The sequence below is a fragment of the Ranitomeya variabilis genome, chromosome 4 (assembly GCF_051348905.1).
Source record: "Ranitomeya variabilis isolate aRanVar5 chromosome 4, aRanVar5.hap1, whole genome shotgun sequence".
In the NCBI taxonomy this organism is placed as follows: Eukaryota; Metazoa; Chordata; class Amphibia; order Anura; family Dendrobatidae; genus Ranitomeya; species Ranitomeya variabilis.
In genome coordinates this window covers 749,728,368-749,755,356 of record NC_135235.1, presented here as the reverse complement: position 1 = coordinate 749,755,356, position 26,989 = coordinate 749,728,368, and the positions used below count along the sequence as shown (strand labels likewise).

Genomic DNA, 26,989 nt, shown 5'->3' with positions numbered 1-26,989 from the left:
TTATACCGCACTCCTCCTGTACTGTACCTTTATACCGCACCCCTCCTGTACTGTACCTTTATACCGCACCTCTCCTGTACCGTACCTCTATACCGCACCCCTCCTGTACAGCACCCCTCCTGTACTGTACCTCTATACCGCACCCCTCCTGTACCGCACCTCTCCTGTACCGTACCTCTATACCGCACCCCTCCTGTACAGCACCCCTCCTGTACTGTACCTCTATACCGCACCCCTCCTGTACCGCACCTCTCCTGTACCGTACCTCTATACCACATCCCTCCTGTACCGCACCCCTCCTGTACTGTACCTCTATACCGCACCCCTCCTGTACTGTACCTTTATACCGCACCCCTCCTGTATGTACCTTTATACCGCACCCCTCCTGTACTGTACCTTTATACCGCACCCCTCCTGTACTGTACCTTTATACCACACCCCTCCTGTATTGTACCTTTATACCGCACCCCTCCTGTACTGTACCTTTATACCGCACCCCTCCTGTACCTCTATACCGCACCCCTCCTGTACCGCACCTCTCCTGTACCGCACCTCTATACCGCACCCCTCCTGTACTGTACCTCTATACCGCACCCCTCCTGTACTGTACCTTTATACCGCACCCCTCCTGTACTGTACCTCTATACCGCACCCCTCCTGTACTGTACCTTTATACCGCACCCCTCCTGTATGTACCTTTATACCGCACCCCTCCTGTACTGTACCTTTATACCGCACCCCTCCTGTACTGTACCTCTATACCGCACCCCTCCTGTACTGTACCTTTATACCGCACCCCTCCTGTACTGTACCTTTATACCGCACCCCTCCTGTATGTACCTTTATACCGCACCCCTCCTGTACTGTACCTTTATACCGCACCCCTCCTGTACTGTATCTTTATACCGCACCCCTCCTGTACCTCTATACCGCACCCCTCCTGTACCTCTATACCGAACTCCTCTCTTGGAACTGTGTTTACATATGGAGACTTTTTCTTAAGGATAAATCAGTAATTTTGCAAAAAAACCTTCACTTGTCATAAGGAATTCCAGCCCACAATGCACCGACCGAACCGACCTCGTATCACACCTGCACCCTGATCCTGAGCCACCGCACCCGACCTGGAAGAGTGACCGCAGCTCTGGAGGTGATTGGGGGATAAGACACGATCTAACAACAGAATAGTGAGTGCAGCTCTCGAGGTGACTGGAGGATGTGACTCAGGACCAGGGTGGTATTCAGCCGGTTAGACCTGCATTGTGGGTATATTGCCCCTTACTAAACTCACGTTGGGGGTCCCAGGTTAGCATACACAGGAGGTAGATGATGAGGGGTGCTGGCAGATAATGGGGGGTCCTGATGTCTCTGCCCCTGGTGTCGTCTGGACTCCAGTCACCACCAGAGCAGCCGCGCTCGGTGCTGGGTATATGGTGGGGATTTTTGGCTAATACTGCTGTGCTTCTGTGATAGGGGAGCCGTCCGCCCCTGCTGGCAGTGAGCTGGTTAATGGTGAAGGCGATCGGTGGATTCGTTGCGGATCCTAATGCACTTTATAATCGGGGGGCTACAGCATCGCCGCTCATCCCGCCTGCCCCTCTTCTATGATGTTCTCCCAGGGGCAGATCACCTCCTGGATGGAGTCCTTACACGCCAGCTGGCCGTCCTCCTCCTCCTCCGAGTCCACGGGGCAGATCTGGCTCTCCGCGGGGATGTCCACTTTAATCTGGAAGAAGCTGCAACCGGGACAGAGGTGAGATTAGTGCCGGCCTGGTGTACGGCTGCCTGTGGGGGCTCTGGTGTACAGCTGCCTGTGGGGGGGCCCTCTGGTGTACAGCTGCCTGTGGGGGGGGGGCTCTGATGTACAGCTGCCTGTGGGGGGGGGGCTCTGATGTACAGCTGCCTGTGGGGGGGGCCCTCTGGTGTATGGCTGCCTGTGGCGAGCGTCCTGGCGTACGCCTGCCTGTGGGGGGTGCCCTGGTTGTGTACGGCTACCTGTGGGGGGAGCCCTGGTGGTGTACGGCTACCTGTGGGGGGCACCCTGGTGGTGTACGGCTACCTGTGAGGGGCACCCTGGTGGTGTATGGCTACCTGTGGGGGCCCACCCTGTTGTACGGCTGCTTGTAGGGGGTCCACCCTGGCGTACGGCTGCCTGTGGGGGCCCACCCTGTTGTACAGCTGCCCATGAGGGCCCACCCTGGTGTACGGCTGCCCGTGGGGGGCCCACCCTGGTGTACGGCTGCCAGTAGGGGGCCCACCCTGGTGTACGGCTGCCTGTGGGGGGCCCTCTGGTATATGGCTGTCTGTGGAGAGCGCCCTGGTGTAGGCCTACCTGTGGGGTGGCGTCCTGGTGGTGTATGGCTACCTGTGGGGTGCGCCCTGGTGCACGGCTGCCTGTAGGGGCCCCACCTTGGTGTATGGCTGCCTGTAGGGGGCCCACCCTAGTGTACGGCTGCCTATAAGGGGCCCACCCTGGTGTACGGCTGCCTGTGGGGGGGCCCTCTGGTATACCGCTGCCTGTGGAGAGCGCCTTGGTGTAGGCCTGCCTGTGGGGTGGCGCCCTGGTGGTGTATGGATACCTGTGGGGTGCGCCCTGGTGCACGGCTGCCTGTAGGGGGGCCCACCTTGGTGTACGGCTGCCTGCGGGGGCCACACTGTGGGGGGCTGCTCTGTGGGAAAGGGTTATTATCACAGACGTCTATTCTAGGAAAAAGACAATAAGACAGATTGGTTTATGCAGAGGTGGGGAAATAAAATTCCAGGCATGAGCGTCCTCTGGTGAAAACACGGCTCCGAGACCTTTTTGAGCCAGTGGGCAGTGATGAATATTAGGGTTTGCATTGATCCAATATTTATGGGAGATATATTTTCAGCCTCATAGCAGAAGGATGAACAGAACGCACTCACTCACATGCCATGTCTCATCTCTATAGCCTGGTAAAATCGCAATAAGAAACATGACGATAATATCTACCGCCTGGGACCTTCAGAGGCAAAGATAACCTGAAAGTTAGGGATCTCATAAAGTTGTAAAAGACCTAGTACATCCCACAACCAGCCCCCACATGGGCTCATCAAGGGGGGAGGTATGGGGTGTAACCTGGACCTAAAATAGTTTGGGTTTCTGTCATTGTTCATCCTGGAAGTCCTAGTTCACTTTGTGAGTGCCCACTTTCCTAATCAGATCGCTTTCCTCCATAAAGATAAGAGCCATTCCCGTAACATCATCTTTAGTACATTTCTTCCGTTTAGCCTTTTCATTTTATATAATTGTATACATATAATGTTTGTTCCCATTTTGTATAATCTTTGTATATTTTAAATACACTGCCTTTCTTTATAGATTGAATATATAAAATGTAATATCTCTGTTACTCTTGTTCTGTAAACCGCACCGTGAAGCCATATGCTGCCTGTAAGAATTGTCCAAATAAACGATTGGTGGTGGCAGCGAGTGGTTCTGTTATTGTGGAGCTGGCACTGACTGATTCCATGTGTTGGAATCTGAGATGTATATACCATACACTCACTGCGAGTTCCCCAATAACCGGATTAGTAGTGGCGGCCTCATCCATCACTCGTCAGTCAGTTATGTAATTGTCCTGATTATTGGAGGTGGCGAAGTGTGTTCCTGACAAACTGGTGTAAGCAGCGTGATCAGCATGACATATCTCCACCCCCCGGCTGTTATTCATGACTGGGGCCCACCCTGCTGTATAGCTACCTGCGGGGGGCTGCACTGTGGGGGACGCATCCTGGTGTACATCTGCCTGCAGGGGCTGCACTATGGAACCCACCCTGGTGTACGGCTGCTTGCAGGGGGCTGCACTATGGTACCCACCCTGGTGTACGGCTGCCTGCAGGGGCTGCTCTGTGGGACCCACCCTGGTGTACTTCTGCCTGCAGGGGGCTGCACCGTGGGACCCAGCCTGGTGTACGGCTGCCTGCAAGGGGGCTGCACTGTGGGACCCACCCTGGTGTACGGCTGCCTGCAGAAGTCAGGATCACACAAACATCAGTGCGCCTCTACTAATGTGGGACCTCAGAGACCCTTCCCCCCCACCCGCAGTGTCTATAGGGAAGTGGACTGACTTATCACCCCTATGCTTTACCCTTCCACACTGCTTCCTCACCTTTCTATCACTGACTCTACATCCTCTCCTCGGGTGGGATGCAGGGGCTGCACTTCTCCGCTCACCCTCCTACGATGGATTCATGCAGCGACATTATGGTAACTGGAAGCTCGATGGTTAATGCGCAGGAGGTGGATGCAGACGCCATGAGCATGCTCCATGCAGAACGTGGGCAACTCGCTGATGGGCATGGACAGTAAAGATGGACGCTGATGGAGTGAAGCAAACAGAAAAGTGACATCATGCAGAGAGCAGGCGTCGGTGCACCGACCACCAGGGAGCGCCGCTCCGACCGCCAGGGGTCACCGCTCCCACCAGCATAGGGTGCAGCTCCCATCACCAGGGGGTACTGCTTCAACCACCATGGGCACCGTTCCAACGTCCAGAGGGCTCAGCTCTGACTGCCAGGGGTCGCAGCTCTGACCAGCATGGGCGCAGCTACGACCAGCATGGGCGCAGCACCAAACGCCAGTGGACGCAGCTCCGACCAGCATGGGTGCAGCTACAAACGCCAGAGGACGCAGCTCCGACCAGCATGGGTGCAGCTACAAATGCCAGAGGACGCAGCTCCGACCAGCATGGGTGCAGCTCCAACCAGCATGGGCGCAGCTACGACCAGCATGGGCGCAGCTAAGACCAGCATGGGCGCAGCTAAGACCAGCATGGGCACAGCTCCAAACGCCAGTGGACGCTGCTCCGACCAGCATGGGTGCAGCTACAACCAGCATGGGCGCAGCTCCAAACACTAGTGGACTCAGCTCCGACCAGCATGGGTGCAGCTACTACCAGCATGGGTACAGCTCCAAACGCCAGTGGACCCTGCTCCGACCAGCATGGGTGCAGCTACAACCAGCATGGGTGCAGCTTCAAACACTAGTGGACGCAGCTCCGACCAGCATGGGCGCAGCTACAAACGCCAGAGGACGCAGCTCCGACCAGCATGGGCACCGCTTCGACCAGCATGGGCGCAGCTCCAAACGCCAGTGGACGCTGCTCCGACCAGCATGGGTGCAGCTACAAACGCCAGTGGACGCTGCTCCGACCAGCATGGGCGCAGCTACAAACGCCAGAGGACGCAGCTCTGACCAGCATGGGCGCAGCTTCGACCAGCATGGGCGCAGCTACAAACGCCAGTGGACGCTGCTCCGACCAGCATGGGTGCAGCTACAAACGCCAGTGGACGCTGCTCCGACCAGCATGGGTGCAGCTACAAACGCCAGGGGACGCTGCTCCCACCAGCATGGATGCAGCTCCGACCAGCATGGGCGCAGCTACAAACGCCAGGGGACGCCGTTCCGACCACCCTCAACAGCAGCATTAATGTGTGACACCATAACGGATGCAGGAAGCACAGCAATCACCGTGCGCCCGCGCTGTACGTGTGGGAGGAGCTGAGGGCAATGAGGCGCTAATCTGTGGCCCCACCCACATGACACTTACTTGGTCACTCTCCGGGACGTCTGCAGCTGCTGCTCCCGCTCGTTCAGGGGCTGCACTTTGCCGTGATTTACCGCCGGGCACTTCGGGGACAGGGTGGCAAAGACGGGCGAGCTGGAGCACCCTCGCTTCAGGAGCTTGCTGAAGGACAAGGCCACCTTGGATTTCGGCGCCGCCATCTTGATCTCCGCTGGGACGGACAGGTGATTCCCGCTGGACTCCGATACAAACGACACCTCGGTGGGGGAGGGGAAGTGGTTGTCAGACTCGCTGGCCCCCGTGGGCTCCCACTTCCTCTCCACGCCCGGAGTGCTTTCTATGGCTACGCTAATAGGAGACGGGCAGGCGGTGCAGTTTGGCAGCGCGATGTGTCCGGGGGACGGGGTGGACACCTCTAGTCTGGGCTGGCAGGACAGGAACAAGCTGGTGTGAGAGGAGGGGGAACAGGTACCGGTGTAGACAGTCAGGTGAGGAATTGGGGCGGTGTAATGGCACAGCTGTGGGAGAGATCAGAGGGAAGTTACCAGAAGGACTACGACATGGCCTGTATGAGCGACATGGAGACATAGACTGGGGGGATTATCGGGCTCCGAGCACCACGAGAACACCAGGAAAACCATGCGTATGGCCCTTTAACACCAGTCTGTGTGCAGTACCCAATCCCAGCCTGTAGGTGGCAGATACTTCCTCCATACACTGTACTACACCACCACCCAGTGGCAGAGAGATGGTACTGTGACTAATGGGAGCAGCAAAAAGGAGGCAATATAAAAACCTACATCTCTGCAACCGGGCATGCTGGGAGTTGTAGGGTCCATACCGCAGAGGAGGCAGAGCGCCTGCCACAGGCAATGACCACAACTACTCCTGGAGTTCAGGAATCAAAGACGACGCAGATGAATATGGATGAAATGAAGGCAAAAATGAGATGTAACATTTATTAAGACGACAGAAAATGGTGGAAGAAACGGGAAAAAGTACGGACAGCTTGAGCCGATCATGGCTAACCGGAGTCCGCCCATCAATCCCCCCCAGGAGCCGACCGTCTGTAACCGCGGTCCTCCCGTCACTCCCCCACTATCCTCCATCACTGATCACCATCCCCAGAGGCTGATGATCTATAACCTGGATCCCCCATCACTGATCCCCAGAGGCTGATGATCTATAACCTGGATCCCCCATCACTGATCCCCAGGAGCTGACGATCTATAACCTGGATCCCCCATCACTTGTCACCAGGAGCTGACGATCTATAACCCGGATCCCCCATCACTGATCACCAGGAGCTGACGATCTGTAACCTGGATCCCCCATCACTGATCACCAGGAGCTGACGATCTATAACCTGGATCCCCCATCACTGATCACCAGGAGCTGACGATCTATAACCCGGATCCCCCATCACTGATCACCAGGAGCTGACGATCTGTAACCTGGATCCCCCATCACTGATTCCCAGGAGCTGATGATCTATAACCTGGATCCCCCATCACCAGGAGCTGACGATCTATAACCTGGATCCCCCATCACTGATCCCCAGGAGCTGACGATCTGTAACCCGGATCCCCCATCACTGATCACCAGGAGCTGACGATCTATAACCTGGATCCCCATCACTGATCACCAGGAGCTAACGATCTATAACCTGGATCCCCCATCACTGATCCCCAGGAGCTGACGATCTGTAACCTGGATCCCCCATCACTGATCACCAGGAGCTGATGATCTATAACCTGGATCCCCCATCAATGATTCCCAGGAGCTGACGATCTATAACCTGGATCCCCCATTACTGATCACCAGGAGCTGATGATCTATAACCCGGATCCCCCATCACTGATCCCCAGGAGCTGACGATCTATAACCTGGATCCCCCATCACTGATCACCAGGAGCTGACGATCTGTAACCTGGATCCCCCATCACTGATCACCAGGAGCTGATGATCTATAACCTGGATCCCCCATCAATGATTCCCAGGAGCTGACGATCTATAACCTGGATCCCCCATCACTGATCACCAGGAGCTGATGATCTATAACCCGGATCCCCCATCACTGATCACCAGGAGCTGACGATCTGTAACCTGGATCCCCCATCACTGATCCCCAGGAGCTGATGATCTATAACCTGGATCACCCATCACCAGGAGCTGACGATCTATAACCTGGATCCCCCATCACTGATCACCAGGAGCTGACGATCTATAACCTGGATCCCCCATCACTGATCACCAGGAGCTAACGATCTATAACCTGGATCCCCCATCACTGATCACCAGGAGCTGACGATCTATAACCTGGATCCCCCATCACTGATTCCCAGGAGCTGATGATCTATAACCTGGATCCCCCATCACTGATCCCCAAGAGCTGACGATCTATAACCTGGATCCCCCATCCCCAAGAGCTGACGATCTATAACCTGGATCCCCCATCACTGATCACCAGGAGCTGACGATCTATAACCTGGATCCCCCATCACTGATCCCCAGGAGCTGACGATCTATAACCTGGATCCCCCATCACTGATCCCCAGGAGCTGACGATCTATTACCTGGATCCCCCATCACTGATCCCTAGGAGCTGATGATCTATAACCTGGATCCCCCATCACTGATCCCCAGGAGCTGACGATCTATTACCTGGATCCCCCATCACTGATCCCCAGGAGCTGACGATCTATAACCTGGATCCCCCATCACTGATCCCCAGGAGCTGACGATCTATAACCTGGATCCCCCATCACTGATCCCCAGGAGCTGACGATCTGTAACCTGGATCCCCCATCACTGATCCCCAGGAGCTGACGATCTATAACCTGGATCCCCCATCACTGATCCCCAAGAGCTGACGATCTATAAGGCTACGTTCACATTTGCGGTCGGCGCCGCAGCGTCGGGCGCCGCAGCGTCGCCGCATGCGTCATGCGCCCCTATATTTAAATGGGGGCGCATGGACATGCGTCGCACTTGCGTTTTGCACCGCATGCGTCCCTGCGGCGCCCGCGTCCGGGCACAGAGGACGCAGCAAGTTGCATTTTTGCTGCGTCCAAAATCAATGAAAAAAAGGACGCATGCGGCGCAAAACGCAGCGTTGTGCATGTGTTTTGCTGCGTTTTTGTTTGCGTTGTGCGTTGCGGCGCCGACGCTGCGGCGCACAACGCAAATGTGAACGTAGCCTAACCTGGATCCCCCATCCCCAAGAGCTGACGATCTATAACCTGGATCCCCCATCACTGATCACCAGGAGCTGACGATCTATAACCTGGATCCCCCATCACTGATCCCCAGGAGCTGACGATCTATAACCCGGATCCCCCATCACTGATCACCAGGAGCTGATGATCTATAACCTGGATCCCCCATCAATGATTCCCAGGAGCTGACGATCTATAACCTGGATGCCCCATCACTGATCACCAGGAGCTGATGATCTATAACCCGGATCCCCCATCAATGATTCCCAGGAGCTGACGATCTATAACCTGGATCCCCCATCACTGATCACCAGGAGCTGACGATCTGTAACCTGGATCCCCCATCACTGATCCCCAGGAGCTGATGATCTATAACCTGGATCACCCATCACCAGGAGCTGACGATCTATAACCTGGATCCCCCATCACTGATCACCAGGAGCTGACGATCTATAACCTGGATCCCCCATCACTGATCACCAGGAGCTAACGATCTATAACCCGGATCCCCCATCACTGATCACCAGGAGCTGATGATCTATAACCTGGATCACCCATCACCAGGAGCTGACGATCTATAACCTGGATCCCCCATCACTGATCACCAGGAGCTGACGATCTATAACCTGGATCCCCCATCACTGATCACCAGGAGCTAACGATCTATAACCCGGATCCCCCATCACTGATCACCAGGAGCTGACGATCTATAACCTGGATCCCCCATCACTGATCCCCAAGAGCTAACGATCTATAACCCGGATCCCCCATCACTGATCACCAGGAGCTGACGATCTATAACCTGGATCCCCCATCACTGATCCCCAGGAGCTGACGATCTGTAACCTGGATCCCCCATCACTGATCCCCAAGAGCTGACGATCTATAACCTGGATCCCCCATCCCCAAGAGCTGACGATCTATAACCTGGATCCCCCATCACTGATCACCAGGAGCTGACGATCTATAACCTGGATCCCCCATCACTGATCCCCAGGAGCTGACGATCTATAACCTGGATCCCCCATCACTGATCCCCAGGAGCTGACGATCTATTACCTGGATCCCCCATCACTGATCCCTAGGAGCTGATGATCTATAACCTGGATCCCCCATCACTGATCCCCAGGAGCTGACGATCTATTACCTGGATCCCCCATCACTGATCCCCAGGAGCTGACGATCTATAACCTGGATCCCCCATCACTGATCCCCAGGAGCTGACGATCTATAACCTGGATCCCCCATCACTGATCCCCAGGAGCTGACGATCTGTAACCTGGATCCCCCATCACTGATCCCCAGGAGCTGACGATCTGTAACCTGGATCCCCATCACCAGGAGCTGACAATCTATAACCTGGATCCCCCATCACTGATCCCCAGGAGATGACGATCTATAACCTGGATCCCCCATCACCAGGAACTGACGATCTATAACCTGGATCCCCATCACTGATCACCAGGAGCTGACGATCTATAACCTGGATGCCCCATCACTGATCACCAGGAGCTGACGATCTATAACCTGGATCCCCCATCACTGATCCCCAGAAGCTGATGATCTATAACCTGGATCCCCCATCACTGATCCCCAGGAGCTGACGATCTATAACCTGGATCCCCCATCACCAGGAGCTGACGATCTATAACCTGGATCCCCCATCACTGATCACCAGGAGCTAACGATCTATAACCTGGATCCCTCATCACTGATCCCCAGGAGCTGACGATCTATAACCTGGATGCCCCATCACTGATCACCAGGAGATGACGATCTATAACCTGGATCCCCCATCACTGATCACCAGGAGCTGACGATCTATAACCTGGATCCCCCATCACTGATCACGGTCAGATCTCCTGTCAGTGAATGGGAACATTACTGCAGCACTGACACACTGTAACACAGTGGCAGCTGTGAGAAGCATGCTGTGCACACCCCTGGCTGTAAACACGCTGTGCTTCCATTCACTGACAGGAGGCAGAGGTGCTGAGGATACAGACTGTGCAGTGGCTCCTGGGTAAGAGCTGTGGCCCAGTGACCTCCGGCAGCCCCGTAATCTCTACCATCATCCTCTCTACACAGCGGGGTGACATCTAGTGGCCGAGGAGGGAGCTGCCGCTAGGACTATAGCCTGCGGGGCCCGGAGCAGTCAGGGGCCCGGCTAGGTGGCTTTGGCGGGCGGCGGCGGCTGCTGCGGCTGGTTTCGGCGGTCCAGCTTGCTCATGACCTGGGTGATGTCCACGGTGTTGGCCGCCTCCTTGGCTTTCGCCTCCTCCTCCAGCTGCCGCAGGATCACCGGGCTCGGGCTCGACCTGCGATGGCGTCTCATCAGCGGAAAGTTACTGCTGGAGAAGGGACAGATGTCACTACACAGATTATAGGGCAGACATGTCCACCAGGGCAATCTCACCACGGCATCAGGGCTCATCCTCCAGTCACCTCCAGAGCTGCACTCGCTATTCCGCTGTTATTTCATGTCTTACCCTCCAGTCACCTCCAGAGCTGCAGTCACTATTTTGCTGTTACATTGTGTCTTATCCTCCATTCACCCCCAGAGCTGCAGTCACTATTCTGCTGTTGCATCGTGTCTTATCCTCCATTCACCCCCAGAGCTGCACTCACTATTCTACTGCTACATCATGTCTTATCCTCCAGTCACCTCCAGAGCTGCACTCACTATTCCGCTGTTACATCATGTCTCATCCTTCAGTCACCTCCAGAGCTGCACTCACTATTCTGCTGATACATCGTGTCTTATCCTCCAGGCACCTGTAGAGCTGCACTCACTATTCTGCTGTTACATCATGTCTTATCCTCCAGACTGCCCCTTCATCCACTTGTTGTCTCCCTCTCTCGTTATCCCCCGTCCCCGTCATCCCCTCGTTGTCTCCCTCTCTCGTTATCCCCCTGCCCCGTCATCCCCTCGTTGTCTCCCTCCCTCGTTGTCTCCCTCCCTCGTTATCCCCCTGCCCCGTCATCCCCTCGTTGTCTCCCTCCCTCCCTCGTTGTCTCCCTCGTTATCCCCCTGCCCCGTCATCCCCTCGTTGTTTGCCTCCCTCCCTCGTTATCCCCCTGCCCCGTCATCCCCTTGTTGTTTGCCTCCTTCGTTATCCCCCTGCTCCGTCATCCCCTTGTTGTTTGCCTCCTTCGTTATCCCCCTGCCCCGTCATCCCCTCGTTGTTTGCCTCCTTCGTTATCCCCCTGCCCCGCCATCCCCTCGTTGTCTGCCTCTCTCGTTATCCCCCTGCCCCGTCATCCCCTCGTTGTTTGCCTCCTTCGTTATCCCCCTGCCCCGCCATCCCCTCGTTGTCTGCCTCTCTCGTTATCCGCCACCCTCCGTAATCCCCGACCCCCGTTATCCACGCCTTCCCGGCACTTACCTCTTCTTGGTCTCCTGCGGTATCACGGCTTTGCTGAGTATCTCCTTGTAGATGGGCGACTTCAGGTACCTGGCATAAGAATCCTACTAAGAGAAAGAAGACATGGCAGCAGCGGTGGAGCGGAGCGGGCAGCGCGGACCCTCGCAGCCACCACACACCTTTTTCATCAGCATGTAGATGTGCGTCTGAGCAGCATCCAGCACATAGCGGTGCGGGTGCTTCAGCCCCTTCACCGTGATGTCCATCGTCTTCCCATCAATATTAATCCAGCGTCTGGCACCGGGGGCGAGGAACAACCTGCAGAGGGCGAGATGTGAGGAGCAACCTGCAGAGGGCGAGATGTGAGGAGCAACCTGCAGAGGGCGAGATGTGAGGAGCAACCTGCAGAGGGCGAGATGTGAGGCTGGGGAGGAATAACCTGCAGAGGGTGAGACGTGAGGCTGGGGAGGAATAACCTGTAGAGGGTGAGATGTGAGGCCGGGGGAGGAATAACCTGCAGAGGGCGAGATGTGAGGCTGGGGAGGAATAACCTGTAGAGGGTGAGATGGGAGGCCGGGGGAGGAATAACCTGTAGAGGGCGAGATGTGAGGCCGGGGGAGGAATAACCTGTAGAGGGAGAGATGTGAGGCCGGGGGAGGAATAACCTGTAGAGGGCGATGTTGTGAATTCCGCTCTTGGGCTCCCTCCGGTGGTTGTAAGTAGCACTTTTGTGAATTCTGCTCTTGGGCTCCCTCCTGTGGTTTTGAGTGGTATAGCTGCTTCTTGGATTTAGCATCAGCAGCTGCTTCCACTGATCATCTTTCTGGCTCGGCTATTTTAGTCTGGCCTTATCCCTCAATCAATGCCAGTTGTCAATTGTTCCTGCTTGGAGTCACTGCTCTTTTGGATTTCCCTGACACTCTGTCCAGTTCAGCAAAGATAAGTCCTTGCTTGTCCTTTTGCAGTCCACTTGTTGTGGACTTTATTGTTCAGCACATTCTATGTTTTGCTCATTTGTCCAGCTTATCAGTATGGATCTATTCAGCTAAGCTGGAAGCTCTGGGCTGCAGATTTTGCCCTCCACACCTTTAGTCAGGTGTGGAGATTTTTGCATATCTCTGCGGTGGACTTTTTCTAGTTTTTATTACTGACCGCACAGTGTTCTTTCCTGTACTATCTATCTAGCTAGAAGTGGCCTCCTTTGCTAAATCTTGTTTCATACTAAAAAATGTCATTTCCTTCTCCTCTCACAGTCATTATTTGTGGGGGGCTGTCCTATCCTTTGGGGATCTTCTCTGAGGCAAGATAGCTTTCCTATTCCTACCTTTAGGGGTAGCTAGTTCTCCGGCTGTGACGAGGTGTCCAGGAAGTGACAGGAACATCCCACGGCTACTGCTAGTGTTGTGTTAAGATCAGGAACTGCGGTCTGTATAGTTACCACCTGCTCAGAGCTAGTCGCATGTCGCTCCTAAATTACCAGTCCATAACAGGCGAGATGAGAAGCTGGGGGAGGAATAACCTGTAGAGGGCGAGATGTGAGGCCGGGGGAGGAATAACCTGTAGAGGGTGAGATGTGAGGCCGGGGGAGGAATAACCTGTAGAGGGTGAGATGTGAGGCCGGGGGAGGAATAACCTGTAGAGGGTGAGATGTGAGGCCGGGGGAGGAATAACCTGCAGAGGGTGAGATGTGAGGCCCAGGGAGGAATAGCCTGCAGAGCAGAGACTTCCTGCTTTGCTCTTCTTCCATGTGAGGGTTTGTTACACTGTATCAGTAATTAGAAAACTGTATCAGTGAAGTAATTTCTCCATTGAGGTCTTTACTTGATACACTGTATAAAATCTCAGCTGTGAGAGCGTGTGGCTGGTTCAGGACTATGGTGTGCTTCCATGGAGCCTCTGCACACCCTCATGTATCACACACACAGGAACGGACCCTCTGCGCTGACCTCACTCACTTGTAAATCTCCTCCGCTTTCTCCTTCACCTTGGACTGGTCTCCGTATTTCAGGTCCTCACAGGCCTCCCAGAAGCCCATGTTCTCCCCTGACAGAGAGGAGACAAGAGGCGTACATCACCTGCATATATCCCCTGTGCATGGGACACAGGAGGGAGTAGGACGAAGGACTGAGGAGTCCGGAGGGAGGAGGACAGAGGAAGCCGGAGGGAAGAGGACGAAGGACAGAGGAGTCCGGAGGGAGGAGGACAAAGAAGGCCGGAGGGAAGAGGACGAAGGATAGAGGAGGCCGGAGGGAAGAGGACGAAGGATAGAGGAGGCCGGAAGGAGGAGGACGAAGGACAGAGGAGGCCGGAGGGAAGAGGACGAGGGACAGAGGAGGCCGGAGGGAAGAGGACGAAGGACAGAGGAAGCCGGAGGGAAGAGGACGAAGGACAGAGGAGTCCGGAGGGAGGAGGACAAAGAAGGCCGGAGGGAAGAGGACGAAGGATAGAGGAGGCCGGAGGGAAGAGGACGAAGGATAGAGGAGGCCGGAAGGAGGAGGACGAAGGACAGAGGAGGCCGGAGGGAAGAGGACGAGGGACAGAGGAGGCCGGAGGGAAGAGGACGAAGGACAGAGGAGGCCGGAGGCAAGAGGACGAAGGACAGAGGAGGCCAGAGGGAAGAGGAAGAAGGACAGAGGAGGCCGGAGGGAAGAGGACGAAGGACAGAGGAGTCCGGAGGGAAGAGGAAGAAGGACAGAGGAGTCCGGAGGGAAGAGGACGAAGGACAGAGGAGGCCGGAGGGAAGAGGACGAAAGACAGAGGAGGCCGGAGGGAAGAGGACGAAGGACAGAGGAAGCCGGAGGGAAGAGACCGAAGGACAGAGGAGGCAGGAGGACGAAGGACAGAGGAGAACAGAGGAGGCCGGAGGGAGGAGGACGGATTACAGAGGAGTCCGGAGAATGATCAATTTCACGTTACCGCTGAACTCTTTCTTCAGGAATTGCTGGAAGCTTTGTCTTCCTTTCGGATCCCGGATCAGCTCACTAAAGTTGAACGTCCAGCGCTCGACCCGCAGCTTTGTAGGAATCTCCACTCTGAAACGAGAAGACTTCAAATTGAAGGGCCGGTGTCAAGTTCTCACTGCATAATGAGCTGCGTGCAGCCCTTTCCGGGTGCCCCCTTTCTATGGGGAGAGCGGCGGGTTGGGTTCAGTCGGGTACGAGACTGATAGCACCTACCACACACAGAACGACCCGACACAGATGACGGTGACCCTGACACACTGCAGACACGTCTTCTTCAGCGTAGCTCCAGGGGCCTGACGTCAGTGGAAAAAATCACGATTTTCAGAAGACTTCATCCCCTATAAGTTCATGCTCAAAACTTATAACTCTGCCTCCATCCGGCCAAACAAGCAACTTCATCGCCCTCCTCACACCACTAGCCGGCAATGAAAAAAAAAGGACTCTGCGAAACCTTCCACTCCCTCCTGAGCCCTGACGTACAGACCCCGGTCACCAACCTCAGTGGGGAGGATCTGCCCCTTATTTTCCAGATGAAATCACCCACCAGGACATTTTAGCACAACCCCCTCAGAGCCTGGACCCCCTTCCCTCCCTCACCTCAAGTTCACTTTCCTTCAAACCTGTCACAGAAGAAGCTACCCAGCTCCTAGCTGTTACTTGCCCTAAAACCTACAGCAGTGACCCTATTCCCTCACATCTCCTCCAGTTCCTCTCCCCGGCTGTCACCACCTAACTAAAATATTTAACCTCTCTCTTTCTTCCGGTACCTTTCCCTCCGTCACACGTGCCGTCATTACACCTACTACAAAAAAAAAAAAAACACCCCTCAATCACAACTGCACTACTGACTACACACCGGTCTCTAATCTACCTTCATCTGTAAACTCCTGGAACACTCGGTCCACTCCGTCTCATCTGCTGTTTCTCAGATAACGCTCTTCATCCTTACAATCTGGTTTCCACTCTACAAAGCTAAATCTAAGGGTCACTACTCCATGCTAATTCTCCTGGATCTCTGCAGCATCTGATGCCGCAGACAACCAGCTCCTCATCACTATGCTCAGCTCCATCCGTCTCAAGGACATCATTTTCTCCTGGTTCTCCTCCTACATCTCTGTCGGCTCCTTCAGTGTATCATCTGCCAGCTCCTCTTATTGTCTGGGTTCCTCAGGGCTCAGTCCTAGGTCCCCTCCTCTTATTGTCGGGGTTCCTCAAGGCCCAGTACTAGGCCCCCTCCTCTTACTGCAGGGGTTCCTCAGGGTTCAGTCCTAAGTCCCCATCTTCTTACTGTCGGGGTTTCTCAGGGTCAGTCCTAGGTCCCCATCTTCTTACTGTCGGGGTTCCTCAGGGTCAGTCCTAGGTCCCCATCTTCTTACTGTCGGGGTACCTCAGGGTCAGTCCTAGGTCCCCATCTTCTTACTGTCGGGGTTCCTCAGGGTCAGTCCTAGGTCTCCTCCTCTTGATGTTGATGTTCCTGAAAGCTCAGTCTTAGGTCCCCTTCTCTTACTGTTGGGGTTCCTCAGGGTTAGTCCTAGGCCCCCTCTTACAGTTAGGGTTCCTCAGGGTCAGTCCTAGATCCCCTCCTCTTACTGTTGGGGTTTCTGAAGTTCAGTCCTAGGTCCCCTCTTACTGTTGAGGTTCCTCAGGGTCAGTCCTAGGTCACCTTTCTTACTGTCAGGGGGTTCCTCAGGGTCACTCCTAGGTTCCCTCCTCTTACTGTTGAGGTTCCTTAGGGTCACTCCTAGGTCTCCTATTCTTAATGCTGTGGTTCCTTAAGGATCAGTGCTAGGTCTCCTCCTTTTACTGTTGAGGTTCCTCAGAGTCAGTCCTAGGCTCCCTCCTCTTATTGTTGGGGTTCCTCAGAGTCAGACCTAGGTCGTCTCCTCTTACTGTCCGGGCTCCTCGTGGTCAGTTCTAGGTCCCCTTCTCTTACTGTCGGGGTTCCTAAGGGTCAGTCCTATGTCCCTTCCTCTTACTGTCCGGGATCCTCAGGGCTCAGTCCTAGGTCCCCTCCTCTTATTGTCGGGGTTCCTCAGGGCCCAGTTGGGGTTCCTCAGGGTCATTCCTAGGTCCCCATCTTCTTACTGTCGGGGTTCCTCCGAGTCAGTCCTAGGTCCTCAATTCTTACTGTCAGGGTTCCTCAGGGTAAGTCCTAGGTCCCCTCTTCTTAGTGTCGGGGTTCCTCAGGGTCAGTCCTAGATCAATTCCTCTTACTGTTGGGGTTACTCAGAGCTCAGTCCTAGGCCTCCTCCTCTCACTGTCGGGGTTCCTCAGGGTCAATCCTAGGTCCCCTTTTTTTAGTGTCGGGGCTCCTCAGGATCAGACCTAGATCAATTCCTCTTACTGTTGGGGTTCCTCAGGGCTCAATCCTACGCCTCCTCCTCTCAGTCGGAGTTCCTCAGGGTCAGTCCTAGGTCTCCTATTCTTAATGTTGAGGTTCCTCAAGGATCAGTGCTAGGTCCCTTCCTTTTACTGTTGAGGTTCCTCAGAGTCAGTCCTAGGCTCCCTCCTCTTACTGTCGGAGTTCCTCAGGATAAGTCCTAGGCTCCCTCCTCTTATTGTTGGGGTTCCTCTAGGTCTCCCCCTCTTACTGTTGGGGTTCCTCAGGGTCAATCCTAGGTCCCCTTTTCTTAGTGTCGGGGCTCCTCAGGATCAGTCCTAGATCAATTCCTCTTACTGTTGGGGTTCCTCAGGGCTCAATCCTACGCCTCCTCCTCTCAGTCGGAGTTCCTCAGGGTCAGTCCTAGGTCTCCTCCTCTTAATGTTGAGGTTCCTCAAAGCTCAGTCTTTAGGTCCCCTTCTCTTACTGTTGGGGTTCCTCAGGGTCAGTCCTAGGCCCTCCTCTTACGGTAGGGGTTCCTCAGGGTCAGTCCTCGGTCTCTTTTTCTTAATGGTGAGGTTCCTCAAGGCTCAGTCCTAGATCCCCTCCTCTTACTGTCGGGGTTTCTCAAGTTCAGTCCTAGGTCCCCCTCTTACTATCAAGGTTCCTCAGGGTCAGTAGTAGGTCACATTTCTTACTGTCGGGGGTTCCTCAGGGTCACTCCTAGGTTCCCTCCTCTTACTGTTGAGGTTCCTCAGGGTCAGTCCTAGGTCTCCTATTCTTAATGTTGAGGTTCCTCAAGGATCAGTGCTAGGTCCCTTCCTTTTAATGTTGAGGTTCCTCAGAGTCAGTCCTAGGCTCCCTCCTCTTACTGTCGGGGTTCCTCAGGATAAGTCCTAGGCTCCCTCCTCTTATTGTTGGGGTTCCTCTAGATCTCCTAGGTCTCCCCCTCTTACTGTCGGGGTTCCTCAGGGTCAATCCTAGGTCCCCTTTTCTTAGTGTCGGGGCTCCTCAGGATCAGTCCTAGATCAATTCCTCTTACTGTTGGGGTTCCTCAGGGCTCAATCCTACGCCTTCTCCTCTCAGTCGGAGTTCCTCAGGGTCAGTCCTAGGTCTCCTCCTCTTAATGTTGAGGTTCCTCAAAGCTCAGTCTTTAGGTCCCCTTCTCTTACTGTTGGGGTTCCTCAGGGTCAGTCCTAGACCCTCCTCTTACGGTAGGGGTTCCTCAGGGTCAGTCCTCGGTCTCTTCTTCTTAATGGTGAGGTTCCTCAAGGCTCAGTCCTAGATCCCCTCCTCTTACTGTCTTGAGTTCCTTCCTAGGTCAGATTCTCGGAACCTGATGACCGTTGCCTGGAGTTTGATGATTGTGGTGGTGCCTGTAGGTCGTGTCGGATGTCCGGACCGAACGACTCCTGTCTGATGTCTGCCGGTGACCCTGGGTCCAGATGTCCTGTCTGTACCCTGATGACCTGCCTGCGTCCTGATGACCTTGTGTACCCTGATGTCTGCTGGTGGCCCTGTGTCCAGATGTCCTGTCTGTACCCTGATGTCCTGCCTGCGTCCTGATGACCTCGTGTACCCTGATGTCCCGACGTCCTCGTGTACCCTGATGTTTTGCCTGTATCCTGATGACCTTTTGTACCCTGATGTCCCGCCTATGTATGCCTCTGTGATCCAATGGTGCCTTGGGGTCCACTGGGTGGTACCCTTCTGGGAGGTGCGGAATCGGGAGCCTGTCATAGTCATGTTTGGTTTATGTACTGTGTGACTTTACTTTAGTAAACTTTACTTTATCTATACCTGAAGTTGTGCGGTATATTCAAGTCCTACGTGTCTCTTTCCTTGTCCACATGCTCAGCTGCCACAGAACCCCGGTCTCTGCCCTCCCCTAATTCGGGTAGGTCCGGGTCCCCCTCTGCGGTATAAAGGGTCCGTTTTGCGTCCCCGGGGGATGCGTGCCTCACGCCGTCGTGGTCGGTCAGCGTGGGGGTGTCTATGGGCTGGGCTGCATCAGCGTGACACCTTCCTCTTATTGTCGGGGTTCCTTAGGGTCAATCCTAGGCCCCCTCCTCTTCTCTCTATACACTTCCCTTATTGGACAAAGCATCAGTAGATTTGGTTTCCAGTCCCATCTCTATGCTGATGACACAAATTATACACCTGTTCTCTGACATGACCCCCCATTACTACACATACCTCCCATTGTCTGCCCGCTGTCTCTAGCATCATGTCCTCCCTCTGACACTGAGTCTCTCCAAAACTGAACTCCTCGTGTTTCCTTGTTGAGGGAGGATCTAAAGTGATCCTTCACGGTTGACTCAGTGATTTCCAAATTAATTTACAGGGAGTTGCCGGCAACTGAAAATGACCAGAAGGGGGTGGATCGAGCAGATCTCCGGCCCCCGTTTATTGTGTATCACTTTTCATAATCATAGAAATTATACTTCAACCAATCAGCATAAGAACACGCTCACAGAACACGCTCACAGTTCTTAACCTATAAGAATGCAGGAACAGTCTGTACGTCAAAGTCTCGTAGAACAATGCACCCTCAGTTTCATGTCCTGTCAGGTTGCAACAATCAAGGTCTCATAACAGCTGTGAACTTTAGCCTAGTAATAAAATTTATCTTAAAACAGCAAGATGGAGTCGAAAAGCACAAAATGGAGAATCTTTCTTAATTTGTTCCTTCACATCCTCTCTCTACTAGCCTACCCGTACCCGATTTTGCCATCTCCGTGTGTGGGTCCACTATAACTTCCACGCAGCTGTCTTCCATTATTCCCCATATACAAACACTCGCTCAAGTCACCTGCACCTTAAAAAAACATCTCCTGAATCTGACCTTTCCTCACCTTTCAAACTGAAAAAACTCACTGTTGTTCTTATTCATTCCCTGGACTACTCCAACCCTTTACTTATCAGCCTCACTCTAGCCAAACTCTCCCCTCTCCAATCCGTCCTGCATGAAGTAGCCACGGTAGTATTTCTGTCCAGCTGCTCCACCGATGCCTCTCCACTGTGCCAGTCATTACACTGGGTACTCACCCACTATAGAATACAATATAAACGCATCTCTCACCCACAAAGCTCTCCACACACTCCCTGCCACCCTTTAGGACTATTGCTTGTCATCAGATTAAGATCTCTGCTTCCTGTGAGTGAATGATTACCCTTTACACTTTTCAGTATGGAGGACATTAAAAGGCCCGTCCACTATTTAAGGGCACATGAGAGCAATGGCTGACACTATATTAACCCCATCACTTCTGTGTGATAGATCAGGCCCCTAGGAGTGTATGTCACATGACTTGTATCACAGCTGCTGATTGGCTGAGGGGGGATCATGTGATTCACCAGGTGACAAACCCAGTGGGGTGCTGTGGTGGGGTTATAACTCTCGCATAGCTGCATGACCCCAACCTGCAGAGCGGGGGTGTCACCACTTACAGTTTGGCATTCAGGTCCCAGAACATGGTGTCGTCTGTGATCCAGGGGTTACTGGGGAGGCAGCCGGACATGATGGGGTCGTGAGAGTAAAACTGCTCGCAGTACTTCAGTATCCTGCAAAGGAAAAAGCGGGAAATGAGGAAGCAGGACCCAGAGGAAGCGGGACCCCAAGTATAAGCCATCCGATTATTTACAGATCCTAAATGGAGGGAAGTATGGGGGGCTGCTCATCAAAGGAAACAGCCACAGTAACTCGGCCATGAGCAGGAGACACTATAATTTTACAGAGCGAGGGGGGCAAAGACACCACCGCTCTACAGACCCCATAACTGCAGAGTCCAGACCTCTTTTGGTATCAGCACAAACACTGCGGCCCCTCTGGGAGCTTCATGCCCAAGTAGCTGCATACAGCCGTACATCACCAAGCACAATGCTGAGTGTCAGATGGAGCGGTGGAAAGCTGTTAGATTCTTAGATGTGCGTGGGAGCACATACTTTTCTCCATAGTAATGTTTATGAATGTAGACGGAGGACAGAGAAGCCCCCCGAAGATGGATGCGGGGGCACATACTTTTCTCAATATGCTGCATGCTGCTATGAAGTGCACATAGTACATCACCCAGCTTTGCACACAGACTTTCCTTTGCTCCTAGCATTTTCATGGTATGCCTTTCAGCTAACCCCAACTTAGGGTACCGTCACACAGTGCCATTTTCATCGCTACGACGGCACGATTCGTGACGTTGCAGCGTCGTATGATTATCGCTCCAGCGTCGTAGACTGCGGTCACACGTTGCAATACACGGCGCTGGAGCGATAATTTCATGACGTATTTGCGATGTAGAAGCCGTTGGTTACTGTGCGCACATCGTATACAACCTGTGTCACACAATGCAATCATGCCGCCACAGCGGGACACTAGACGACGAAAGAAAGTTTCAAACGATCTGCTACGACGTACGATTCTCAGCAGGGATCCGGATCGCAGTAGCGTGTCAGACACAACGATATCGTAACGATATCGCTAGAACGTCACGAATCGTGCCGTCGTAGCGATGAAAATGGCACTGTGTGACGGTACCCTTACTCTGTGATATTTATGACCTTGTTTACTTAGTCTTGATTGTATGCATCTGGTCCACTTTTGATTCTCTGACCAAGATGAGCAGAGACCACTCCTCTCTGCTTCACACCTGAACGCACTTAGTTTTCCATATACTGCATAGCAAAAGTCTGCAGGACTTCAGTCTGCAGTGTGATTCCTAGAAGTGTGTTCTAAAAGTGTGGATTACATTAGAATTAAAACCTGAATTGAACCTGAAGGGAACTGAAGGTAACTGGCCAGTCACTGCAAACAATGTTTCTGTTGTTGTCACTTTTACCCCTATAATCTTTCACTTTCTGCTACCTCCCCCATTCCCCACACCAAGTAAGGAACTGTGTATCTCTTCTTCAATCCTCCCCATCCATCTCACCTCCTCCTCAGAACTGTTCCTTAACATACAATCCTCTGTCTCAAAACACAGACAGCCACCTCATGCCCTCTCCTGCTCCCACCTGCTAACACTATCTCTGCTCCTTCTCACTGCTGGTGATATCTCTCCAAATCCTGGTCCTCCTCACCATATTCCCACAGTCATTTCTACCTCCCATCCACGCTCCATCACAAACTTCCGTAACCTCTCTAACCTTATACCCATTCACCCTGCCCCCGCTTCCCCAGTCCCACTAACAGGAGCTCTGTGGAACGCTCGCTCTGTCTGTAACAAGCTTTCCTACATCCATGATCCATGTTACTACCAAACTTTCCTTCCTCGCCATCACCGAAACCTGGCTCACCCCTTCTGACACGGCCTCCCCTGCTGCACTCTCTTATGGTGGCTTCCACCTTTCTCACACACCCCGCCCCAGCAGCAAGCATGGCGGAGGAGTTGGTTTTCTCCTGTCAGATAACTGCTCCTTCACCCCAATCCCACTGCCACCCTCTGCTACCCTCCCTTCCTTTGAGGTGCACTCTGTGCGCATCTACTCCCCATCCAACCTCCAACTGGCTGCCATTTACCGCCCCCCAGGGCCAGCCACCACCTTCTTTGACCACTTCACCACCTGGCTACTTCATTTCCTTTCTGCGGACATCCCCACTATCATCATGGGCGATTTCAACATCCCCATTGACACTTCCCTCTCAGCTGCCACTAAACTTCTATCTCTCACTTCCTCCTTCGGCCTCACTCAATGGTCTTCTGCAGCCACTCACAAAGATGGTCACACACTGGACCTCATCTTCACCCGCCTCTGCTCCCTATCTAACCTCTCTAACTCACCTCTTCCACTCTCTGACCACAACCTTCTCACATTCTCATCTCTCTCCACTCCTTGTCTACAATCCCCACCCCACAAACTTTCACACCCTCGCAGAAATCTTAAACATCTTGACCTACATTCATTCTCGGAATCCCTCCTCCCTCTCACAGACATAAGTTCCATACACAATGCGGATGACGCTGCCGCTCTATATAACACCACAATAGCTGTAGCTTTGGAATCTGCTGCCCCACTTACACATACCAAAGCTCGCAAAATCAACAGACAGCCCTGGCACACCAGCCTGACCAAAGAACTGAGGCGAGCTTCCAGGGCTGCTGAGCGCAGATGGAAAAGATCCCACTCCAACAACCACTTCATCGCATTCAAACAGTCCCTCACTACTTTCAAGACCACACTCGCCACAGCTAAACAAACCTACTTCTCATCTCTCATATCCTCCCTGCCTCACAACCCTAAACAGTTATTCAACACCTTCAATTCTCTCCTCCGTCCCCCAGCACCTCCTCCCTCCCTACTCATCTCAGCTGAAGACTTTGCCTCATTTTTCAAGCAGAAGATTGATGGCATCGGAGACAGCTTTGGTCAACAAGCCCCAGAGCCCTTCCTCCCGACTTCCCAGCCCTCCACCTCCAAAACCAACTTCTCCACCATTACAGAAGATCAACTCTCCACTCTACTCTTAAGATCGCATCTCACCACCTGTGCACTTGACCCGCTCCCATCACACATTATCCCAAACCTCACCACAGTCTTCATCCCAACCCTAACCCATCTCTTCAACCTATCACTAACAACTGGTGTTTTCCCCTCAAGCTTTAAACATGCCTCCATCACACCTATCCTCAAAAAGCCCTCTCTTGACCCATCCTCTGTATCTAGCTATCGCCCTATATCACTTCTCCCTTATGCTTCCAAACTACTGGAACAACACGTCTACCTTGAACTGTCCTCCCATCTCTCTTCTTGCTCCCTCTTTGACCGCTTACAATCTGGCTTCCGGTCACAACACTCCACTGAAACTGCCCTAACTAAGGTCACCAACGACCTCTTAACCGCCAAGAGCAAGCGACACTACTCTGTTCTCCTCCTCCTCGACCTGTCGGCTGCCTTTGACACAGTGGACCATTCCCTATTATTACAGACCCTCTCATCCCTTGGCATCACAGACTTGGCCCTATCCTGGATCTCATCATACCTAAAAGACCGGACATTCAGCGTCTCCCACTCACACACCACCTCCTCACCTCGCCCCCTATCTGTCGGAGTCCCGCAAGGTTCAGTCCTTGGGCCCCTGCTCTTCTCCATTTACACCTTTGGCCTGGGACAGCTCATAGAATCTCATGGCTTTCAGTATCACCTCTATGCTGATGACACACAGATCTACATCTCTGGACCAGATATCACCTCCCTACTAACCAGAATCCCTCAATGTCTGTCCACTATTTCATCCTTCTTCTAGGCTAAATTTCTGAAACTTAACATGGACAAAACAGAATTCATCATCTTTCCCCCATCTCACGCGACCCCCCCCAACGAACCTAACCATTACAGTGCATGGCTGCCCACTCTCCCCAGTCCCACAAGCTCGCTGCCTCGGGGTAATCCTTGACGCTAATCTCTCCTTCAAACCACAAATCCAAGCCCTTTCCACTTCCTGCCGACTTCAACTCAAAAATATTTGACGAATCCGTTCATTCCTCAACCAAGAATCTGCAAAAACCCTAGTCCATGCCCTCATCATCTCTCGCCTTGACTACTGCAACCTCCTGCTCTGTGGCCTCCCCTCGAACACTCTCGCACCCCTCCAATCTATTCTAAACTCTGCTGCCCGACTAATCCACCTGTCCCCCCGCTATTCCCCTGCCTCTCCCCTCTGTCAATCTCTCCACTGGCTCCCCATTGCCCAGAGACTCCAGTACAAAACCCTAAACATGACGTACAAAGCCATCCACAACCTGTCTCCTCCATACATCTGTGACCTCGTCTCCCAGTACTTACCTACACGCAACCTCCGATCCTCACAAGATCTCCTTCTCTACTCCCCTCTCATCTCCTCTTCCCACAATCGCATACAAGATTTCTCTCGCGTATCACCCCTACTCTGGAACCCTCTACCACAACACATCAGACTCTCGCCCACCATCGAAACCTTCAAAAAGAACCTGAAGACCCACCTCTTCCGACAAGCCTACAACCTGCAGTAACCACTGATCAACCAAACCGCTGCATGACCAGCTCTACCCTCACCTACTGTATCCTCACCCATCCCTTGTAGATTGTGAGCCTTCGCGGGCAGTGTCCTCACTCCTCCTGTACCAGTTATGACTTGTAATGTTTAAGATTATTGTACTTGTTTTTATTATGTTTACCCCTCCTCACTTGTAAAGCGCCATGGAATAAATGGCGCTATAACAATAAATAATAATAATAATAATGTACACACTCACACAGGTCTAATATATACATACATCACATGTCATATCCTATGGATACACTTTGGGGGTCTGTTGTTTTCAGGGTACATGAAGTGGGAGGTCACTTACCCCGCCATGGACACCGAGGACTTGACAGTGGATCTCATCAGTGAGTGCTGATAGTACATGATCTGTAATATAGAGGTAGAGTCCTGAGGGCCTGCTACTGCTGAGCTCTCACCCTGTGTCCACCACCCCATGCTCTGTCCTGTGCCCCCATCTCGGATTGTGCACCCCCGTGCTTTGCACTATGCTCCGTTTATTTGCCCTGGGCCCCTGTCCTTTGCATTGTGATCTCGTCCTTTGCTCTCGTTATTTGCCCTGTGTTCTCGTCCTTTGCTCTCTGCTCTTGGCCTTTGCCCTGTGTCCCTGTCCTTTACCCCCGTGCTTTGCCCAGAGCCCCAACCTTTGCCTTGTGAGTTCATCCTTTGCTCTTGTTCTTTGCTTTGTGACCCTGTCCCATCCTTTGCCCTGTCCCCCCCGTCCTCTGCCCGGTGGCTCCCCCGTCCTCTGCCTTGTGGCTCTCCCGTCCTATGCCCTGTGGCTCCCCCGTCCTATGCCCTGTGGCTCCCCCGTCCTCTGCCCTGTGGCTCCCCCGTCCTCTGCCCTGTGGCTCCCCCGTCCTCTGCCCTGTGGCTCCCCCGTCCTCTGCCCTGTGGCTCCCCCGTCCTCTGCCCTGTGGCTCCCCCGTCCTCTGCCCTGTGGCTCCCCCGTCCTCTGCCCTGTGGCTCCCCCGTCCTCTGCCCTGTGGCTCCCGTCCTCTGCCCTGTGGCTCCCTCATCCTCTTCCCTGGGAACACCCTGTGGTATTACACAATCCGCGCTCTTCGGTCACCCATTAGTTGTAGGCAGATAACTCCAGTCACCAGATACAGTAGATATACTGTGGAGATCACATACAGCGGGGACATTCTGGATTATCAGATGCCAGATTACCAGTACATTACTGTACACCAAGAATAAGTAAGTGAACCCGTAGGAATTTCTGCACCGATTAAGGTCCTGATTGATGAAGAAATTGGAGGGTTACTGACAGCTGTTACACAGTTACCTTTTACAACAATGTGGCAGATTTGGGGCAGATCTGCAGCGATTCTCCCGGACGCCTAGACGGAGGACACAGAAGCCCCCGAAGGTGGACCACACACACCGCACCACACACACAGACACACACTGTGCGACCCGCACCACACACACACAGGCACACTCTGTGCAGCCCGCACCACACACACAGACACACACTGTGCGACCCGCACCACACACACACACACACACACACACACTGTGCGACCCGCACCACACACACACACACACACACTGTGC

The 26,989-nt window shown here is 53.6% G+C and overlaps 1 protein-coding gene across 4 annotated transcripts in view; it reads right to left on the bottom strand.

The window, feature by feature from the left end:
- Positions 1 to 773: 773 nt before the first annotated feature.
- RGS9 (regulator of G protein signaling 9) overlaps positions 774 to 26,989 on the bottom strand; it is a 59,497-nt gene continuing 33,281 nt past the window's right edge. Inside the window, exons 11-20 of one of the 4 annotated variants that reach the window (XR_013213634.1) lie at positions 25,737 to 25,798; positions 20,866 to 20,979; positions 15,049 to 15,164; positions 14,088 to 14,175; positions 12,312 to 12,450; positions 12,154 to 12,236; positions 11,001 to 11,118; positions 5,574 to 6,067; positions 4,134 to 4,342; positions 1,631 to 1,736 (exon numbers count right to left, since the gene is read on the bottom strand). Coding sequence is in view for 3 of the 4 variants with exons in the window: in XM_077254673.1 (XP_077110788.1) it covers positions 1,583 to 1,736; positions 5,574 to 6,067; positions 11,001 to 11,118; positions 12,154 to 12,236; positions 12,312 to 12,450; positions 14,088 to 14,175; positions 15,049 to 15,164; positions 20,866 to 20,979; positions 25,737 to 25,798 (1,368 nt within the window). In the remaining variant the exon portion in view is untranslated. Of the gene's footprint in view, positions 1,737 to 4,133; positions 4,343 to 5,573; positions 6,068 to 10,051; positions 11,119 to 12,153; positions 12,237 to 12,311; positions 12,451 to 14,087; positions 14,176 to 15,048; positions 15,165 to 20,865; positions 20,980 to 25,736; positions 25,799 to 26,989 lie in introns of those variants that run through there. The other 3 variants (XM_077254674.1, XM_077254673.1, XM_077254675.1) reach the window with 3 other exon arrangements.